At 44.1% G+C, this 18,631-nt stretch overlaps 6 protein-coding genes across 6 annotated transcripts; 1 reads left to right on the top strand and 5 right to left on the bottom strand.

Moving 5' to 3' along the window:
- Nucleotides 1–4,310: 4,310 nt before the first annotated feature.
- Nucleotides 4,311–5,379, bottom strand: NECHADRAFT_56199 (uncharacterized protein; the record flags this gene model as incomplete). The annotated part of the gene is made up of 3 exons (XM_003039380.1): nucleotides 4,311–4,495; nucleotides 4,546–5,122; nucleotides 5,182–5,379. Coding segments are annotated over 3 exons (960 nt in total), but the record flags the coding sequence as incomplete, so codon positions are not given.
- Nucleotides 5,380–5,621: 242 nt separating this feature from the next.
- Nucleotides 5,622–7,527, bottom strand: NECHADRAFT_56206 (uncharacterized protein; the record flags this gene model as incomplete). Its single annotated transcript, XM_003039379.1, has 4 exons — nucleotides 5,622–5,951; nucleotides 6,011–6,765; nucleotides 6,810–7,326; nucleotides 7,375–7,527. 4 exons carry the CDS (start codon nucleotides 7,525–7,527, stop codon nucleotides 5,622–5,624), a joined length of 1,755 nt encoding a protein of 584 aa, XP_003039425.1.
- A 1,136-nt stretch (nucleotides 7,528–8,663) lies between these two features.
- Nucleotides 8,664–9,678, bottom strand: NECHADRAFT_56215 (uncharacterized protein; the record flags this gene model as incomplete). The annotated part of the gene is made up of 3 exons (XM_003039378.1): nucleotides 8,664–8,788; nucleotides 8,839–9,326; nucleotides 9,380–9,678. The coding sequence occupies 3 exons, from the start codon at nucleotides 9,676–9,678 to the stop codon at nucleotides 8,664–8,666; spliced, it is 912 nt and encodes a 303-aa protein (XP_003039424.1).
- Nucleotides 9,679–11,301: 1,623 nt separating this feature from the next.
- On the bottom strand, nucleotides 11,302–13,200 carry NECHADRAFT_89228 (uncharacterized protein; the record flags this gene model as incomplete). The annotated part of the gene is made up of 2 exons (XM_003039377.1): nucleotides 11,302–11,498; nucleotides 11,532–13,200. 2 exons carry the CDS (start codon nucleotides 13,198–13,200, stop codon nucleotides 11,302–11,304), a joined length of 1,866 nt encoding a protein of 621 aa, XP_003039423.1.
- Nucleotides 13,201–14,010: 810 nt separating this feature from the next.
- NECHADRAFT_98362 (uncharacterized protein) lies at nucleotides 14,011–16,690 on the top strand (the record flags this gene model as incomplete). Its single annotated transcript, XM_003039385.1, has 3 exons — nucleotides 14,011–15,155; nucleotides 15,297–16,604; nucleotides 16,636–16,690. 3 exons carry the CDS (start codon nucleotides 14,011–14,013, stop codon nucleotides 16,688–16,690), a joined length of 2,508 nt encoding a protein of 835 aa, XP_003039431.1.
- A 138-nt stretch (nucleotides 16,691–16,828) lies between these two features.
- On the bottom strand, nucleotides 16,829–17,883 carry NECHADRAFT_102292 (uncharacterized protein; the record flags this gene model as incomplete). The annotated part of the gene is made up of 5 exons (XM_003039376.1): nucleotides 17,842–17,883; nucleotides 17,580–17,789; nucleotides 17,217–17,520; nucleotides 17,011–17,163; nucleotides 16,829–16,953 (listed from the first exon to the last, which is right to left on the bottom strand). Exons 1-5 carry the CDS (start codon nucleotides 17,872–17,874, stop codon nucleotides 16,829–16,831), a joined length of 825 nt encoding a protein of 274 aa, XP_003039422.1. The 5' UTR covers nucleotides 17,875–17,883.
- Nucleotides 17,884–18,631: the final 748 nt, after the last annotated feature.

Raw genomic sequence — 18,631 nt, 5'->3', positions numbered from 1 at the left:
ACTTATATAAATTCCTCTTACTAATACTCCTAAGGGTTTTTAATATTTATAATTTATGCCTAGGTTAAATTGCTACTTATTATTTTTGCGATCTAATTATTACATAGTAATCTACTATATCGATTTACCTTTTATTATTTATAGACCTTATTATATTCTTATAATACCTCGACCTAGTATTAGGGGCATAGGGTATGATCATATTATATAGGGTTATTCTATTAATAGTCCCTTTAATAGACTACGGCGGGTATCTAAGACTTATTATTCTTATTATACCCTATGACCTATTTTTTATAATTAAACTCTTCTATAGTAGCTTCTTAGTAGTTAGTTTATTCCTTCGGGGCTAGAGATAATAGTATTTAGTTATCTTTTATCTTAGTAGACTTCTTATATTAGGTAACCGCGATAATTTTTATATTTAGATCCTTAGTAGTTTTATTACTAGGTTCTAAGAGCGGCCTCTATTATAAGCTATTAGTAAATTAGATCTATTTTATCTTTATTAGGTTAATAGCCTTATATATTTAGTCTACGCTATAGTTCCTATAATTAATATTATACTTAGCTTATTCCTTATTAAGGTATACCTAGTTATATAGTATAGCGATTTCCCCTAGGTTAGTACCTCTTTTATTATAGCTAGTCTTAGTTATTCCGAGGGTCTTAATTATTTAGATAGCTATTTAGGGGTCCTTATTAGCCTATATAAATCTTACCTATTTTTTCCCTTCTAGGAGTTATTATATTTAATTAGGCTAATAGTGTCCCTCCTATATATCTCGTTATTTCTTTTAGTATTTATTAGCTTTATAGCCTTTTTTATAGTAATAGTAGTATTTAATATCCTTAGGGGACTATTAGATAGCTCCTAATTCTATAGGTCCGGGGTAAGTGCTATATATTATACTTTATCGCCTTTTGCCTTAGTTAGCATCGAAGCGAGGGGTATTAGCCTTATTATTACTAATCCTAGGATTCTATAGTTTCTTCTAAGAGAATTATTATTCGTCGATCTTAATTACTTAGCTAATATAATTAATAAGGTTATTAGGCTAGTCTTCCTTATAGAGTTTAGCCTATATTTCTTTCTTAAGTCTATTAAAGAAAAAGGATATTAGGGGTTCTTAGTCTTAGTTAAGCTTTAAGGCGAGCTAGAGGTACTTAGTGCTATATTCTGATATAGAGCGAGTTTATTAGAGTACCTTAATTTCTCTTTTTACTTAGGCCTTTTTATTTATTATTCTAAAAGCTTATTAGAGTATAGCTTTAAAGGCTTTAAAGCTAGAATAGAGGTTTATAGTTTAAGGTAAATATTTATTAAGTAATTTAGTAAGATATTCCTTTATAATAGGTTTAAACTAGGCTATAATATACTTAGTGAGATGCCCCGCGATATATTAGACCTTATTAGATACTATGGTAAACTATATAGGATAATAGAGCATAAATATATATAGTTATATAAAAAATATTAGTAATTTATATGTAGTATTATTAAACTTCTCTAATTATTTTAACTTTAGGATTTCTCTAATATTTTTTCTTTTTATAGCGGTAATTACTATGCTATTAATATTCTAGATATTCTTATAGTATTACTAGTTTTAAGCTTACTAAGTAGCGGCTATATAATTAATAAGTCCTCTAAGTTCTTTTATTTTAGTAATTATAGTAGTAACCTAGGCATAGAGTTACTTAACTTCTTCGTCGTTATTATCTATTTCCTCGTCGCTATTAGGGTTATCTTAAATAGGTGCGATAGGGGTAGGTAGATAATTAGTAAGTAGAACCTATTAGTAGTTATTACTAGGAGTAGCCTAAGTAGCTATTGCGTTTAATATTATTTAAGGTAATATAAGTAATTTAATAAATAAGAGTTATTAATATATAATAAGAGGATATTTCCTAAGGGATAAACCGGTTATATTAGTTTATATTAATATTAGATTATATTACGTAGCCTTAAAGGTTAATATAATATTATATCTAGTAATATACTTAAGGGTATTAAGTATAATTAAGTTATATTAATAGCTAAGGTAGCTACTATATAAGAAAGTATAATAAGCGTATTTTATATATTTATAGTTAATCTTTAGACCGATATTCTCTAGGTTTAGTCTAGGGTAGGATTAATATTTCTAATATTTAGTCCTTAGATTAATATAGGCGATATTTAGTCCCTTCGGTCCCTTACTTAATTAGAGTATTTCTACTAAATTTCCCCGCCTAGCTCATATTATGGCCGTGACAAATAGATAACTCCTCATAGAGCTCGCTTAATTCCTCTAAGGTATATAAGCCGCGCTTAAAGGCCTCGTTATTATATATTTTAAGTAATCTCTTTTATTTTTAGATATAAGTAAACTTAGCTATTACCTCCTCTAAGGTAGCCTTTACCTTAGCCTCCTCGTCTTCTAGGCGCTTATACTCTTAGATATTTTTTATAATTATAGAAGATTAGCTAATATCTATAAAGAAATACTAATATATACCTATAAAAAAAAGCTATATTAGCTCTATTATATATTACTTTTATATTAATATAATTAAAATAATAATTAAAATAATTAGAAATTACTTTATAGGATAAGCCCTGGTAGAAATAATAAATATAAGGTATAATTTTAGAACTAAAAGCCTTAATATAAATAAAAAGATCTTATATTTTAGAAAATTTTTATAAGGAAATATACTTAGAAACTTGGCCTAATATTATATTAATAAAAGGAGATTTTTATAAATTAGAGTTACTTATTAATAATATTTAGTTATTAAAACTAATCTTAGGGATAAGATTAATAAAAGGGGAACCTTATATTATAGCTATAATATAAGCTAGGTAGGGAATTATAATAAAAATATTTTAACTAAGTAGGGGATTAAAAAGACTAAATATCGCCTATATTAATCTAAGGATTAAATATTAGAAATATTAGTCTTACCTTAGATTAAACCTAGAGAATATTAGTCTAAAAGATTAACTATAAGTATATAAAACGCGCTTATTATATTTTCTTATATAATAGCTACCTTAGCTATTAATATAACTTAGTTATACTTAATACCTTAAGTATATTACTAGATATAACTTATATTACCCTTTAAGGTTATATAATATTCTCCTTTGCTAATATAAACCTATATGACCGGTTTATCCCTTAGGAAATATCCTCTCGTTATACTTAGTATACTCCTCCTTAGAATTAAGGTAATTAGACTCCCGGTAAATATAGTTTACTTAGGAATTATTAATAATAAAAACCCTATAGGTAAGAATATATAAATAAATACTAGAAATATTCGCTAAGGTATTATAAGAAAGACTATAATAGGTATATTCCCTATAGTAATCTAATTTCTTAGGTAAAGCTATATAATAAAGGCCATAGGAATAATAAAATAAATAAAATATAATTTTAAATCTAAAATAATTAATAATATCGCCTAGTTTAATAATAATTAATTATTTCTTAGAAAAAATAAGATAATTAAATATATTAGTAAAAGATTTTTATAGGTCTAAGATAGGTATATATATATAAAGTAATTAAAGTCGCAGATATAGCCTTAAGGATAAGATTAATAGAGGGGAGATATTATATTATAGCCTAAGAGACCCCCGGGTTATATAATAAAAAGGACCTATATTATCCTACTAATTATAAAAGGATTAAAATAGATTATGGCCTATAGGCTATAATCCCCTCTAATCTAATAAATAGGATTATAATAGCTTAGGCCCTATAGGTTATAATCTATTATAATTTATCCTCTTGCATAAAATATATAGGATATACTTATTATACTTTCTTATAAAGTAACTACCTTAGCTATTAATATAACTTAGTTATACTTAATACCTTAAGTATATTATTAGATATAATATTATATTACCTTTTAAGGTTATATAATATTCTCCTCTATTAATATAAATTGATATAACTGGTTTATCCCTTAGGAATCCCACGATCGTTATAATTATAGCTTAAAAAGATAGAAAAGTAAATAATTCTCTTATTTCTTATATAGAGATTAAAGTAATTAAAATACCTATAAGAGGTTAGATTTTTATAATAATATAGCTAGGTATAACTCTTTTATTATTATAGAAGTTTAATTAGGTTATTATATTAATATTAGGTTATAATATTATATTATATTTAAGATCTATTCTTTATTATAGTTATAGCCTGGCCCTTGATGGGTTAACTGAGCCTGAAGATCGTTATGCGAGTCTGGCCTTTTGGTGTGAGCGAATGAAGGGGCGTCTCGTGGCGGTATGGCGGTCTCTTTAGTCGCGGTTAGCAATCAACTTGAAGTTTAAGATATGTGGGGGACCTTACAGCTCCTCCTGATACGTTATTTGTCGAACGGATCATGGATCGGGCTATGCATCCACCGAAGAGCTTGAGTGACGGCAGTGAACAGGCGATGATAGCAAAGGCAGACTCCAGAAGGGACCAGAAGAGAAGTCGGCCTTGCGAGACTTCTATTTGTTAGCTTTTGATGAAGGTGTCGAGGTAAGCTGGTACTCACGAAAGTGATCCTTTGGGTACGCCCTGACGTCGATATACTTGTAACTGACGATGCGCATCAGAGCGGCTACACTGGCCACAACACCAAGACCAAGGATAGCGACAACCGATATCTTGACTCGCTTGGGCATTTGCAACGAGTAGACGATGAAGAATGGCATGATGGCACACGTCCAATCCGAAGCCACCTGAACAGCAGTTCCAATGTAGCTGAGGTTCATGAAACCGTCCTCCGACTTGTAATGGCCCAGCTTCGGATTCCAGTACGTCGCAAATGGAAAGCAATTGACGAACAACCATATCAGACAGATACCATTGGTGGCAATCATGACACCCATGAGTCCATACATGATGTAGACGTATCTCTTCTCAACGCAGAGGTGTAGGATCGTGACGGCGATGGCGAACTTGGTAAGCGACGACGAGGCGTAGTAGGTGAGCTCGTAAAGAATCAGATACTCCATCCCCCGGACCTCGAGAAACTCTCTCATCTCGAACTTGTTGAGATACGCGTCCGTCGATCCGATGCCATAGTGGACAGCGAGCGCGCCCAGCACGCTTGCGGGGATGAAGGGGAGCTACCAAAGGTCATGATTAGCAACTTTCAACTAACATCAGACGGAAATGGAAAGCTCACAAACCCAATCACGGCGAGGTAGTCGTTGACCCTCCACCCCTGAGATGCTTCAGAACTCCATGTCTTGACGTACACCCGCAGCGCGATGACGACAGCGCACACGACGGTGAGGATGTAAATCAGCACCTCGGTCGCGAGCCCCAGGCCCGACGAAGGGATGGAAGACTGGGCGTAGGCGATGTCTGAGATCTCCTCCCCCGGTGCCTCAATCTCTTAAAGGCTATAACTACTGTAACGCCTTAACAAAGAGAAGTAATAGTCATGTGTCTTTTTAAAACTGCTTAAGGAGCCTATTAAAGACGCCTAATGCCTTCTTTACAAGGGTAAACTTTTGCTATTCATCACCTCTAGGCACCGGAGGGGCACTATCTCTGTCCAGGTTATATCATTGACACGTCTGCACAACTCATAACAGATCCAATGCCTCAAGCCTCCGTCTCTTAATTGCCAAAGACTGTCAAACCATGTTCGTTCATCCAGTCCATTCCTCCTGATCTCCAATCATCGACTTCAATGTGGTTTCTATTCACATCAAAGACAATACCGTCCCCATCAGGAGCCTCAGATGAAGCAGCGTAAACTGGCCAGTCTTGGCCATCTGGAAGACCCAAGTCATGGCTTCCATTGGGATCAAGGTTAGCAAAGAAGCTGATCCATGAAGATGACATCGCCTTGGCCAGCGCCTTGGCCTTTGCCGGATACGTTCCGTTGCCACCAAATGGGTTGGTGCTATATCCGTCTCCGTTGATATTGTTGAAAACAAAGGCAACCTAAGCAGTTAACTTTCAGCTCATATACAATAATGATACTATTAGGATCGATAGCTTACCTCTTGAAAGTGTGTTGCGCCAGTGAACGGTGGCAAACCATTTACAGTGACGTTGAAGCGATAGGTGTAGCTCGGAAGACCGTGTTTTGCCCAAGCCTTGTTGGCACGACGTCTCTGATACTGCATTGAAAAGTCGCCAAACAGAGCGCCTGTTCGTCGATACTGGGCTCCAAGTTGTTGCGCAAAAGTGTCGCCCGGCTCGATGATATGGGGCCAGGTCTCTAGAGACGGAACACCCACACTCTGATCGTTGGGGTAGAGGTCCATGAGTTCATCAACCAACTCATCAACAGACTTGCCAGATTGAACCTCTGCGTCAGCGGGGATTATGGCTGCGATTGCATCCCGCATCTCATCGTCTGTGTTGACTCCGCCACCGTTGGGCCCCTTGCCTGAACCAAAGGCGGATCCTTCATCTGAGTTGGCACCAACAAGGATCGGGATCTTGGGGAAATCTCCGTTGGCAACCTGGTTGGCAGGGTAGTCGGCGATGAAGTCGTTGTCCAACACTGGAGGCCAAGGTCCAACACTGCTCACGTTCAACGCATAGTTGATCTCTTCGAAGGGTACTTTTCGTAAGCACTCTAGAGACTCTGGCTTCCCAACCAAGTCCGCACAGGAAGTGACGTTACCGACGAGAGCATCATATACAGTTTGCATGTCGGCGGTAGCATTGAAGCCCCCTGGGAATCTGCCAATCGCACCGCCGAAACCAGACTGAGCAATGGCACCTCGGAACAGACCATCCCCGCGCCCTATTCCTGTTAGAAATGGTGTAGCCAATAAACATATTACTCACCATTATACGCAAAGACCTGAGCTGAGACACTCTCGGCGCCTGAGCTTTCTCCAAAAATCGTCACCTTGTCAGGAGAACCACCAAATGCTCCAATGTTTTCATTAATCCATCGCAGGGCGAGACGTTGGTCTCGGAACCCAAGGTTAGTAATCCCCTCGTCCAAAGCCTCCTTGCCACAGGGGAAGCCAAGAGCAGAAAGACGATAGTTGATGCTGACGCCGATAACGGGAGTCTTCAACTCAACGCTGCGCTCCACGATAAACGAGAGATTGTACCTCCGGTCAGCAGAGCCGCCCATGAACAATCCTCCTCCGTGGATCCAGACGGCAACGGGGAGGTTGGAGATATCTTTTATGCCAGCAGGTCGCACGACATTTAGGTAGAGGCAGTCCTCGGACTGGGCATATCCGATCTGATCGGAGCCATAGCCAAAGCAGTGGGAGGGATACTCGACAGCTTGGTGAGTTTCACTCCACGCCGTGTCCAGCTCCTTTGCCAACGTGAATCTCTCAGGCGGCTAAGCAGAGGTCAGCATGGTGAACGAGTGTTGAAGACAAAATCTAACCTGAGCATAGGGCATGCCAAGGAAGAAATCTTGGTCATATTGTGGACTGTAAACACCAGCGTATGTGCCGTTCTTGACCGAGACAGTCGGTGAGTGTCTTGTGGGAAACGAGACGGCTGACCCAAAGAGGCCAAAGAGAGCCAAACGAATCATATTGAGATTGTAGCTCACATGAGACGAAGTACAAGTAGAGAACAGTGTCTGGCCAGTCTCGTGGCTGTGTCCGGAACCTGGACAACAGTAGGACTACTGGGTTTATGTATCGGGCTATACCTCCTCCTTCATCGGCTCTATGATCCCGCTCGGTCATGTTAACCATCCGAGGTCCCGCAATCATTCGTTACAATATGGGTTGTTCTCATCGGCCAAGTGGTTTGGGGCCCCATGGTTTAACCGACCCCATGACCTCAAGACCGTTGTTGATCTCCGCAAAGGGTGCAATCCCCGCGACTAACAACCCCACAAATCGGGCCTACTCGTAAAACTCGAGTCCGACGTCAACTGCCGACAACGCTGAAACTGGGGTAAAAGGTCCGTTTGGTTGATCATGCCCCCTCTGAATGGAGGAAAGGGAAATGCGAAGCGCCAGCCCCTGTCGTGGAGAGACTCGTGGTGAGACCCCTCTTTTGACCTTGGTCATTCCCGAACTATTGTGCTCCTTGTTATAGTTGGGGCCCGCCCTTCAATGGGATGACTGAGCCAGACAGCCGGTATTCCCGAACACGGGGGTATATACTTCTATGATATATAGGGCCTGCACTATAGCAGGGTTAAGGGGGTTAAGAGGCCGTTCTATTGTGTATTAATAAGCCTTGAGGTATATTTATACATATAACGCGTGACTTACAATAGGCCTATATAATTCATGACACAATATCGGCCTTAAATAAAACCTAAGGCCGTATAGCACTGAAGGCGAGATGTAAAAACCGCAAACTAAATGTTCGCAACCTAGTGAGCATCACGATGCTAAATCAGCGAAGACACGCACTAAACATACAAGAACAGTCCAGTTGAGCAAGCGCACGGTAGCTTATTTAGGTCTCTAAACAGAATATCTTAATTAGAAATGCGGCGCGATGTAGATCAACTTTATATAATGCGGTTTCCTAGCTGCACATTGATCTTTTTACAAGGGAGAGACTGGCAAGTATATACAAAATAAAAGATAAACAAGAATCAAATGCCACACAACTGGCGCAACTCATGGATCAACGCATACAGGTTACCCATTCCATATCAAAAAGCAACATGACCAATGAAAGATAAACTTGGCTGAGTTACTCCGCTCACCATCCCCGGTTTCTCTTCAGCTCATACCACCAGTTACGCAGCATCCAGCCGTCGAAGTCAGTAATTTTGCCGGAGCTGCCAGCCAGCATGATAAAGTTGGTAATACCAGAGGGAGTCCAGTCTAAGTCAAAGTCAGCAATTCAGTTCGTGAATTCAGCATCGAAGACAAACCGTAGAAATCATCTAAGCCAAAGGTATGTCCCATCTCGTGAAGTAGGATTTGCATGTCTGCAAGGTTGATGCTGTTCATGAAATACTCTCGACCCATCCTCTGACCCCAGTCACCACCAGCACCACCGCCAAAGCCATCAGTGAGCCACAGAGACTGATCATAGTGACGAGAAGCACCTCCAGGGCACTGGCTGTAGTCCCCGTTCTGGTGGAAAAAGCGGCCACAAGCGGGAGCGCATTCTGGAGCACCCTCGCTGTCTCTGTTAGTGTAGACGTCAATGCCCGACGTTGATCCTTGGAGCAAAGATCGGTCGCGAACAGCCCAACCCACAACGTTGACCTTGATGTTGGAATACGGAAATCCGTCATATCCATACACCCACTGAAACCATTTCTGATACTGTTGGTTGTAAACAGTAGCAATCTGCTTGCGCTGGGCTTCGGTGACGGGGGTGTTGGACTCCCACCGGACACAAACATTGATAGATCTTATGTACTTGTTAGCCGCCCATCAATGGACAACGGAGAAACAAATGCCTACCCCGAAGTGGCTCTAATCTGATCCCAGCCGTAGTTGCGGAATCCAAAGAGACCATTAGAATACGTGGCCTTGCAGTGATCCCACACTTGTTTCAGTGGCGTCACCAAGTTGGATGGCGGGTTCCAGCCGGATTGACGCTTCTCGGGTCGATTCCAAACCCGAGTGTCGCGAGTTTCGTGAGAAACAGCCTCTTGGGGTGGCCAGACAGAAGAGTCACTGTCTTGGCTTTCAGACAAGTCAAGACCATTGGCGGTTAGCGCCAAGGCCAGAATGGCCGAGAAAGAGGTTGTCAAACGCATCAGGACTTGAGTAGCGAGATGGAAAGTGATGCAAGATGATTGAGCTTTGTTGACTGTTGGGTATAGTGAAACATTTATGGTTGATGTCGGACACTGGCTTTTATATCAGTTCATGTCGTCCCAGCACGTAGGAGCTTGGAGTATCATACTTGACTTCTAGAAGGATTCCCAATAGTCCGAATGGTGGGAGCATGTAAAGTAAGGACAAATCGCACCAATCACAGTGGCACCCAATACGAATGGAAAGTCTAAATGGTCCTGTTCGGATCGTATACGTCCGAACTCTATTCTGGGAATAAGCATAGAAATAAACGCGCCAATTGGAGTAGTATCTATTACAAACGACAAGGATTCACACCTTCCTAATAAAGGGAATGGTGTTTGATCTTCCAGTGTAAGCAACGTTACGCAGTCGTATTGCGAGAGGAATCTCTTTTTATTAGAGGACTCTGTTTCATCTAGGTGCCGCTATTTGTGGGATAATATAGGGTGCACACCGCATGGAACGATAAAAGTCATCCCAACCATGGATGGTCCTTGCTCTTCCATGACTTGCCAAGTTCAAACAAACCTTTATTTCTCCCGGTTTTCAAATATTGTATAAATTGTTGTGATGTTGTGCTCGCATATCTCTCCTGGGTTCATTGCGGATCGGTGCCTAGTGCTCTTATGATGTGCTCCTATGGCTTAATTATTGAGTGAGCTGTTGCCAATTCATCTTTTAAGTAACGGCCAACTCACAGACTCGTCATTAAAGACTGAAACAATGAAATAGCGGTCAAGCATGGAACTCGGATAGTGTCCTGCCAACCACCAAGCCGAGGAACCTCTTGGGAGAAAAGTTACTTGCTTGAGGTCATTAACAGCTCTACCGTTATTGCCACCTCTGGCAACAGTTTCTAGCTTTCAAAAATACTTGTTCCAGAAATCCCAAATTATTATCTTTTACATCGTTGTTGAACAAGACCTGAATCTCGCGAGATCACTCTACGTCGTCTTCCAGTCCTCTGGGAGTGTTGGAAGAAGGGCAAATAGACTAAGATTAAGGTCTTGAATGCTCATTAAGGTGCATTAGGGAAATGCTATACCTTGGCTGTTTTTGTAGCCGTTAATAGGTTCAAATGTAGCTTTGAAAGGGCTCTGAGTCTCCCTGTCGCAGCCTACCCGGAACCTTCGACATCCGGGGACTAAGTCTAGCCAATCATAATCACTCTTTCCGTCCTCCATTAGTGAGCTACTGTTCGCTACAGCGTCTAATCCACTAAAGATAAAGTAGCTTCTTAATATTCTTCCCCCCACATCGTCGACCGCGTCATTGGCAGCAGTCTGTTTACTGCTTGACGCGTTCCGGCCCTCAACTCCCCCGATGCACGCCTAACCTGATGGGATCCAATCATATTATGCTTCCTTCTCCACCCTCTCCTCCTTCACTCCTCAGAAGCTGTTTCTATCACGATGATGTTCTTATAGTCTCTATCTACATACAACGTTGCTCGCGTCACTCATATTACCACTTCGATTTGCGATGAAAGCCGCAAGAATACACCACGAAATGTTACACAGTCTCTTAATATCTATCAAAGATACCACTTCAAAGACTTGTTTGTAGTCTTTGCGTCTGCTTCAGCCCAACACCAACTCAAACTCCTCCCGATCTTGCAGTTCCCAAGCTGACTTGTCAACGCGGCCAACGCCCTGCCGGTAAGCAACGCCATCCTTCCAATCAACAAGCAAGACATTGTAGAACTCGAATGATTCCCGACCCTGATTCTTCAACTCCGGATATTCATCAAGAAGACTCCACCCACCAGCGGTTGAATCTATAGATCCTGTAGATATCGCCACCAACTCACACTTTACCCTTTTGGACAGAAGCCGCCACAGGACAGTTAGTGTCTGAACGCGGAGACACCCAACCCACGTCCCTTCGCTGTCGGAGAGATTGATGGCGGCTTCTCCCTCAAGTTTGTAAATGGGCTCCCCGAATGGCGCACGAATATTCCAAAGCCACGCCCGCTCCGTCTTACACGTTATGAGAAATGGAGTTTCTTTCCTCAACCCTTCCTTCTCTCCATCGGTCACAAGAGGAATCGGGTACTTGAATCTGCGTTCTGGATCGCACGGATGATGGAAGACATTCCCGTCCTTTTGCCAGCCTGGGGGTAGCTCAAGCGCAGGGTCAAGGCTGCAACGCTTGAACCCATCCAGGTAATTCGAGATGTGCCTGTTTCCTGTAGTCTCCTTGACATACCAGGTACAGAGTGGTTTGGTTACTAGGCCATCCAAAAGACCTTCAGGAGGGGATTTACGGTTCCAAGAAGGAGAGCCGTATCTTTGCTGGCGATCTTGGTCAAAATCGGATCTATCCAAGTACGAGAACGCGCTTGCCCATGGCGAAAAATCCGCTGATGTCTTCAGGTATAGACAACTCATCCATGACCAGCTGGGCACAGGTCCCACGCCCAGCTGGAAACAGAAGGATGCACGACCTGTTGTTCTCCACAAGAGAGCAACGTCGAACGCAACTTCGGGGAGGCCGAACAGGAAACCCCCAGGGAATGAGGGAGTCAAAGCCGTCATGATACCGGTGAAAGCTGGCAGGATGTCCGTTGAGAAAGATAGGCTTCTCTGACTATAGCTGGCCGCCAAGTGATAGAATTCCTCCAAATTCGGCCAAGGGGAATAATGGAAACCGCGAGTATCTCGTGCATATGTCCCGAAGCAGTTTTTGATACACAAGTCTTCCAAGGGTGTGCGCTCATGCCACACTGCACAGTGGCACTCCCAAGTAATCTCGTTGTGATGAAAAAAAAGTGCTCGTTGTGAAAACACGAGTTCTTGCAGCGTCCAGCCTCGGCGGTTCCACCCTGAGCTCGCGACGAGACCATAGTGACCCTCGCCTGACCAGTGGTCGACAACCATTGATGGGGTGACGTCTCTAATCCCTCTCAACCCTCCTGTAGCACAGAAAGCAGCCGCAGCTACCAGCGTGAAATATGCGCTGCCGTAGATGAAGGCCATGTGTCGAATCTGTTCCTGCTTTGACACATCATCATCCTGAACGATGCAGAAACGATCGACCCATAGAAATTCTTCCCCGACTCGTTTCATAAACTCAATCGAATCCCGAATTGTTCGGGGGAGTTGTTCCCACATCGTCTCAAGGGAGCCGACTTCCTGAAAGGCGAGGAGATTGCCCAACAAGAGTTGGGGATCATTGGGGCCCGTTTTCCCCCAGACATAGCTAAGAGCGACATATCGGCAGACTGGGTCGAAGGGCACTAGGCGTTTTTCCCTGACATGGATCAGCCAGCGGGGTAAGCCTAGATGAGATTCACCAGGCAAGCCTGATCTTTGGCAGTGATCCCCATGCTTGGCATCGCACTCCTGGATCCAGGTGTGAATGAGTTCTATGTCGATCCACTTCGGAGCTGGAGGGCTAGGAGTTGGCGGGCGACGGAGGAGCCGTTTTCGAGGGTCCGAATCGTCAGAGCGGTACCTCTTACTTCTAGGTGCTGGCATAACGCAGAGGCGAGGTAAAAGATGCAAATATCTAGGTCAAACGATTAAATTAGGGCGCTAAGAGAATAGACACTGGGTCGTGTCGTGCTTCAAGCGCCGTGGCTTTGGAGTGGTGGGGGGCTGTGTGCGACGGGGTGCGCTTTCATAACCTCCTGATAGAAGTGTATGAAGACAGGTCGAAAGAGCCTTGTTTTGTGACGAGGAAGATGTCGCTTTTAAGGCAACAATGGCACCCCTTACGGAAGGGGGCTGTGCTGGAACCAACCAAGAGACTGCACGTTGAGACAGATTAGTCAAGGTATGGACAATGATGAGGCTCTGTATTTATGTTGGGCACGAGTTACGCCGGTTGATACAATCTAGCTCTAAGTAATTCTTGAGACTTTGGGAATGGATTTCTAAAAGGTGTGAGGCGGAATGAAGGATGGGTTGAACTGTACTGAGGCATTTTAAAATCCACACTCAAGATACAGAGTAGTCGACACCATGGTAAATACAGATTAGAGTGAAACGAAGAGCAGCCAATCTTCTTCCTTGCAGCTGAAAACCCCGGTCAAATGCCGTCAATCAACCTCAGCGTTGGCGAGGCGTTTTGAGTCTTGGCAGCGCTTCATGCGGGCCCTGAATGGTCGACTCCACGAATGAGGAACGCCACCAGCGGCTATTCAGCAGGACGGTCTCCCCTTGAAAGTCTTTACGTCCTCCAAATCGTTTCTTTTGAGCTTTAGAACTATCGGTATCCCCACGCACTTCTACTGTACAATAATCTATTCAACATACGCCCCAAACCGTTAACAAAGACCGTCAAAGATGTACGAGTCCCACGTCCTTCCCACGCCGACGTCCATTAGGCTCTTGGACATCATCGAATCCAGAGACGATGTAATTCGATGTTCCATGAGCGTGGTTGATCTAGAAGACGAGGGCCTCGAGTTTGCCGCCATCTCATACACTTGGGGCGATCCCATCACGGTTCATGAGGACCCGATGCCAGATATAACCGGCCTTACAATGGAACAACATGCATCCCAGCTACCATTTAGCTACTTTACTTCCCCGATGGGACCAGATGGCGAGTCGATCTGCATGGTCGATGGGGCAAAACTTGATTTCTACGCCAAATACAACTACATCCCACGCGAGGAGTTGCGTTGGCAGAATCGCTCGTCGAGAGAGGTCGAAGTTGATGGGAATCAGGTCCCTGTCGAGGAGAACCTGTTTCTTTGCTTTGAAGCGCTATTAAACATCCGAAAACGACTCGATGAAGCTTCAGGCGAGGACAACGATCAGGATTCTGAGAAGAAGAAGTGGCCTCCTGTCTGGGCGGATGCCCTTTGTATCAACCAATCCGACCTAGCAGAACGCGCCTCCCAAGTCAAGCTCATGGGCCAGCTATACAGAACAGCAAGCCTGGTGTATGCCTGGGTGGGCAAGCTTGACCGTCTCTCATACCGGGCGTTGTTGGCGATGGGTACAATTCTCGATTTCGACGCCACCCGCTCCCATGCACGAGACTCATCCTATCCTGAGCAGGAAGAGGTCACGCTCTCTTCAGTTACCGGAATGACGGTGGTGGACTGGTTTGCCGTTTTCGCTCTCTTCCAGCGATTGTGGTTCCGCAGGGCTTGGGTCGCTCAAGAGGTGGTTTTTGCGCCCAACAGATATATGATATGCGGTCCAACAGTTTTCGACATGAATTTCGTCTTAGCAGTCGTTGCATTCTTTGAAGAGACTGGACTTGACTATGAGTTGTGCCAACTGGGTAGAAACTTTCTCACCGATCGAGCGGCGTCTGATCAAACTCAGCATTGGGAGAAGCTGGCTTCGTTCTCGTCCCATTCACCAGACACAATGAAGGAGCTGCAGGTCAACCCACGCGACGCATTATCGTTCATTCTGGGGTGTCACCATACACGCTCACGCCTTGGGCTCTGCAACGCGGGCATGCCCATGGTGTATCTACGAGATGGCGAAGAACGGAGTGATCAGTCGACCATGACCAATCGATGGCACGTAGAGCTCCCTGCGTCCATCAACCTTGATGATCACGATACTATACGTGAGTATAGTGAGGAGATGAAGGGATATGGATACAGATTCGAGCGTCGACCATTACACTTGCTGTCTGTTCTCTCTCACTTCCGCGATCTTGAGGCCACCGACCCACGGGACAAGATCTTTGCCTTTCTGAATCTTGCCGAGGATAACCTTGGATTGGTACCAGACTACTCTGCCGAAGTACGAGACGTCTTTATCCAGGCAGCCAGGGCCATGATCAACAAACGAAGGGGCTCTAAACTCGCTGTTCTATCCCATCTGCAAGACTCGTCAGGCACCAGGATTCAAGGCCTTCCTAGCTGGGTGCCTGACTTTAGTGCCAGGCTGGGTCGGATCCCATTCGACCAGGGTGGACATGATGACCGCTTCTGTGCCGGGACTGGTTTGGAAATAGACATCGAAGATTTTTGTTTCCATATTTACCCTGATGACACTCTCGCTGTCAAGGCTATCAAAGTGGACCAAGTCGCCGTATCGACAGAACTAGGCGACGACGCCGTCATCCAGGCTTTACGGCTAGCACTTCGCGGCCCACCACGTTACCTTATCAATCCAAGGGCGTGGTTCGCGGGCAGCAATCGTCATATACGCCCGCCACGGGCAATAACCCGGGTAGAGGCTCTGTGGCGTACGCTTGTCATTGACAATCTGACCGAGATGGAAGAAGATCATGGTAGTCTAGAGTCAAGAGATAACCTTGGAATAGGTTTCAGCAACTGGATCTTGACCGACATCCTCGAGGCCCGCGATCTACTCATAGAGTGGGCTAATCTTGAGCAAGACCAGTGGACGCGAATACTCATAGATAAATCCTTTTGCACTCGCATGGCTCTCTGGTCGGCCCTGTATGATGGAAAGCAACCATCCGAAGAACTGGCTATTCCCGATCTTCAAAAGTTTGCGGAAGATCTAACGGAAAAAATTGAACGAGAAGGTAAAAGGTCAGATGAGCAGGAGGAGGATGATGATGGTTCTTTATGCCACCGAGAGTTTCTCCCCACCGCGACACATATTCGAGAGTGCTTCCACGCTGAAGTAGACGAGGCCGAAGGCGACAAAGACCCTCTCCGCGGAAAATACAAGAGGCCCTCGATGCAACGACTCACGCCCCTGGAGAGGAGGAAACTTCGCAACTTTGAGAAAAACATGCGCAACGCTACCGAGGGACGGAAACTGTTCATGACAGAATCGGGGTTATTCGGACTGGGCCCTAAATCTCTTGGACAAGACGCCAGCAGCAAGGACGAGGTATGGATCCTCATGGGGGCAAGAGTGCCTTTCATCCTGCACCACGTCGAGGGTTCCAAGTATCGGGTTGTGGGCGAATCATATGTACACGGCATAATGTATGGAGAAGGCTACGACTATTATACGGAGTGGGACGACTGGGAGTATGGATACGGTCGCACAGGTGTGGAAGACATATGCCTAGTCTAACATAGGCTCTATATGGCCAAGGCCCAACGCTACTAATTATGTATTTAATACCGACCACCCTTTGTGAGCAAATTTAAGAGAAATTGAATACTTGCTTTGCCAACAAGTAGAGGCAATTATTTCAACACCTTCCCTAATGCTTGACGTCTATCACCTCACTGGAAGCCTCATACTTGGGAGAGCGGTTTAGAAGAGGCTTCAAGCCAGGCAGAGCCACAACAATGTTAGCCAGTGCCATCTCAAGCATACTGAGAGGGTCTGCAAAGAAGTGGTCAGATAATCATTCATCGTCATGGAAGAGTAGTTATAACTTACAGACAAGATTCTCCTGGCCGGTGCCGACCTTGAGAGTGATGAATCGGACAATAGTGGTGCAGATAGTTAGGGTACCAAAGACGAAGGTGACAGTGACGCCAGTCGAGGGCTTGATGACACCCTGGATCAACAAGACAAGAGGAAGAGCGTAGACTTGAGACGCGTTAGTTGATGCACACCAATGTGTGATGGGGAGTGCAACTTACCGGCAAGGTAGCAGGCCAGGTTCAGGGTGAAGTTGAGAATGAATGGCTCAGGCGCGTAAAAGACACTGCAGGCTCCCTCCTCCTGAGACCATTGAACGGAAACGTCCTTGCCGCAGAAGAAGGTGTCGTCCCAAAGGATGGCCATGTATGACACGCAGACAAAGGCAGTGACTCCGTACAGCGACTTGCGCATGGCAGAGCTGATGCCAGTGGAGGGTTGGAAGTAAGCCCAGTAGAAGGCCAGCATGCTCATTTTGGGGAAGCCCATACCAACATCGTAGAAGTAGTTGGAAGCAAAGGAGATCTAGAGGTATTATGTGAGCCATATCCAAACCTAATCTGGTTGCTGGGTGGGTGTGTTACCTTGGACAGTTTGACGGAAGGTTCCCAGTTATCCAAGACGCCAATTTGGAAGGTCAAAGTATCACAGATGATGAGCGCGAGGGAGTTGAGTGCGGAAATAATCAGAAGGATTTCAGACCATGATAGCTTTTCTCGCTGGCGGAAGAGGCGAGCGTAAATACGCAAGCCGACAAAGACGTATGAGACAGCCAACAAGATCCATTCAGAGACCTAGATATTTTGTGAGTATATGAACCATGCAAAGGGACAAGATTCTACTTACCATGCAGTCCTTGCCATCGATAAAATACGCCATTGTGAAGGGCCGAAAATCCGGTGGTGAGGAAGTGAATGAAAGAGAGTGAAGAACAATTTGCAGGGCCGCAGGTTTGCTTTAGTTTAAGTTTGACACTACGGCAGTGCTGGGTTCATTCTGCGGAAATAACATCGGCTAGAGAGAAAAGAAATTATCTGCAACGTCCAGGTCCCTGGTTGAAGGAAGGGTTTTATCCGCTGCAGGTGTACGGCGTAAGAACAACCAACAACCAACACGCCTTTACATTGCATCGCGGATTTAACTCCATGGAAACCCGGAGACATATCGGACATGGGGTAAGGTAGTATTGCCTCCCTGGAATCCGCAGAATGACAAAACGTGACTGATTCATTGGTCGGTTTCGCGGAAGAATCTCCGTAGATACTGGAATCGCAAGCCGACCGTAACCCCAGCACCAACGGATGCAACATTGGTGACAGAGGAAGATGAGACGCTGCAAGTCTTGACATTTGCATTTTGTGAAGCATGGAAGCAGTGGTGTGTTAATGCACCAATAAGAAACCCCCTAATCATGCCTTTGAGAAGAGTGCAGTTTTGCTTGTTGCAGAGGCTTCGAGGGATGACAATCAGCAATTGCACAGGTATGTTGAACTGTTGATCAAGCTGGTTTTCCGTTTACCGGAAAGATTGTGAAATCTCTATATATACTCGGTCATCTATCATACAAAGTCTACTCAGATTCTTATCGTTTCCTTTTCTCCTTCTTGATAACGGTCCCCTCTTGGGCAAGTTGTTG

The sequence above is a fragment of the Fusarium vanettenii genome (assembly GCF_000151355.1).
Source record: "Fusarium vanettenii 77-13-4 unplaced genomic scaffold NECHAsca_111_unmapped, whole genome shotgun sequence".
Lineage (NCBI taxonomy): Eukaryota > Fungi > Ascomycota > Sordariomycetes > Hypocreales > Nectriaceae > Fusarium > Fusarium vanettenii.
This window is presented reverse-complemented; position numbering and strand designations above follow the sequence as displayed.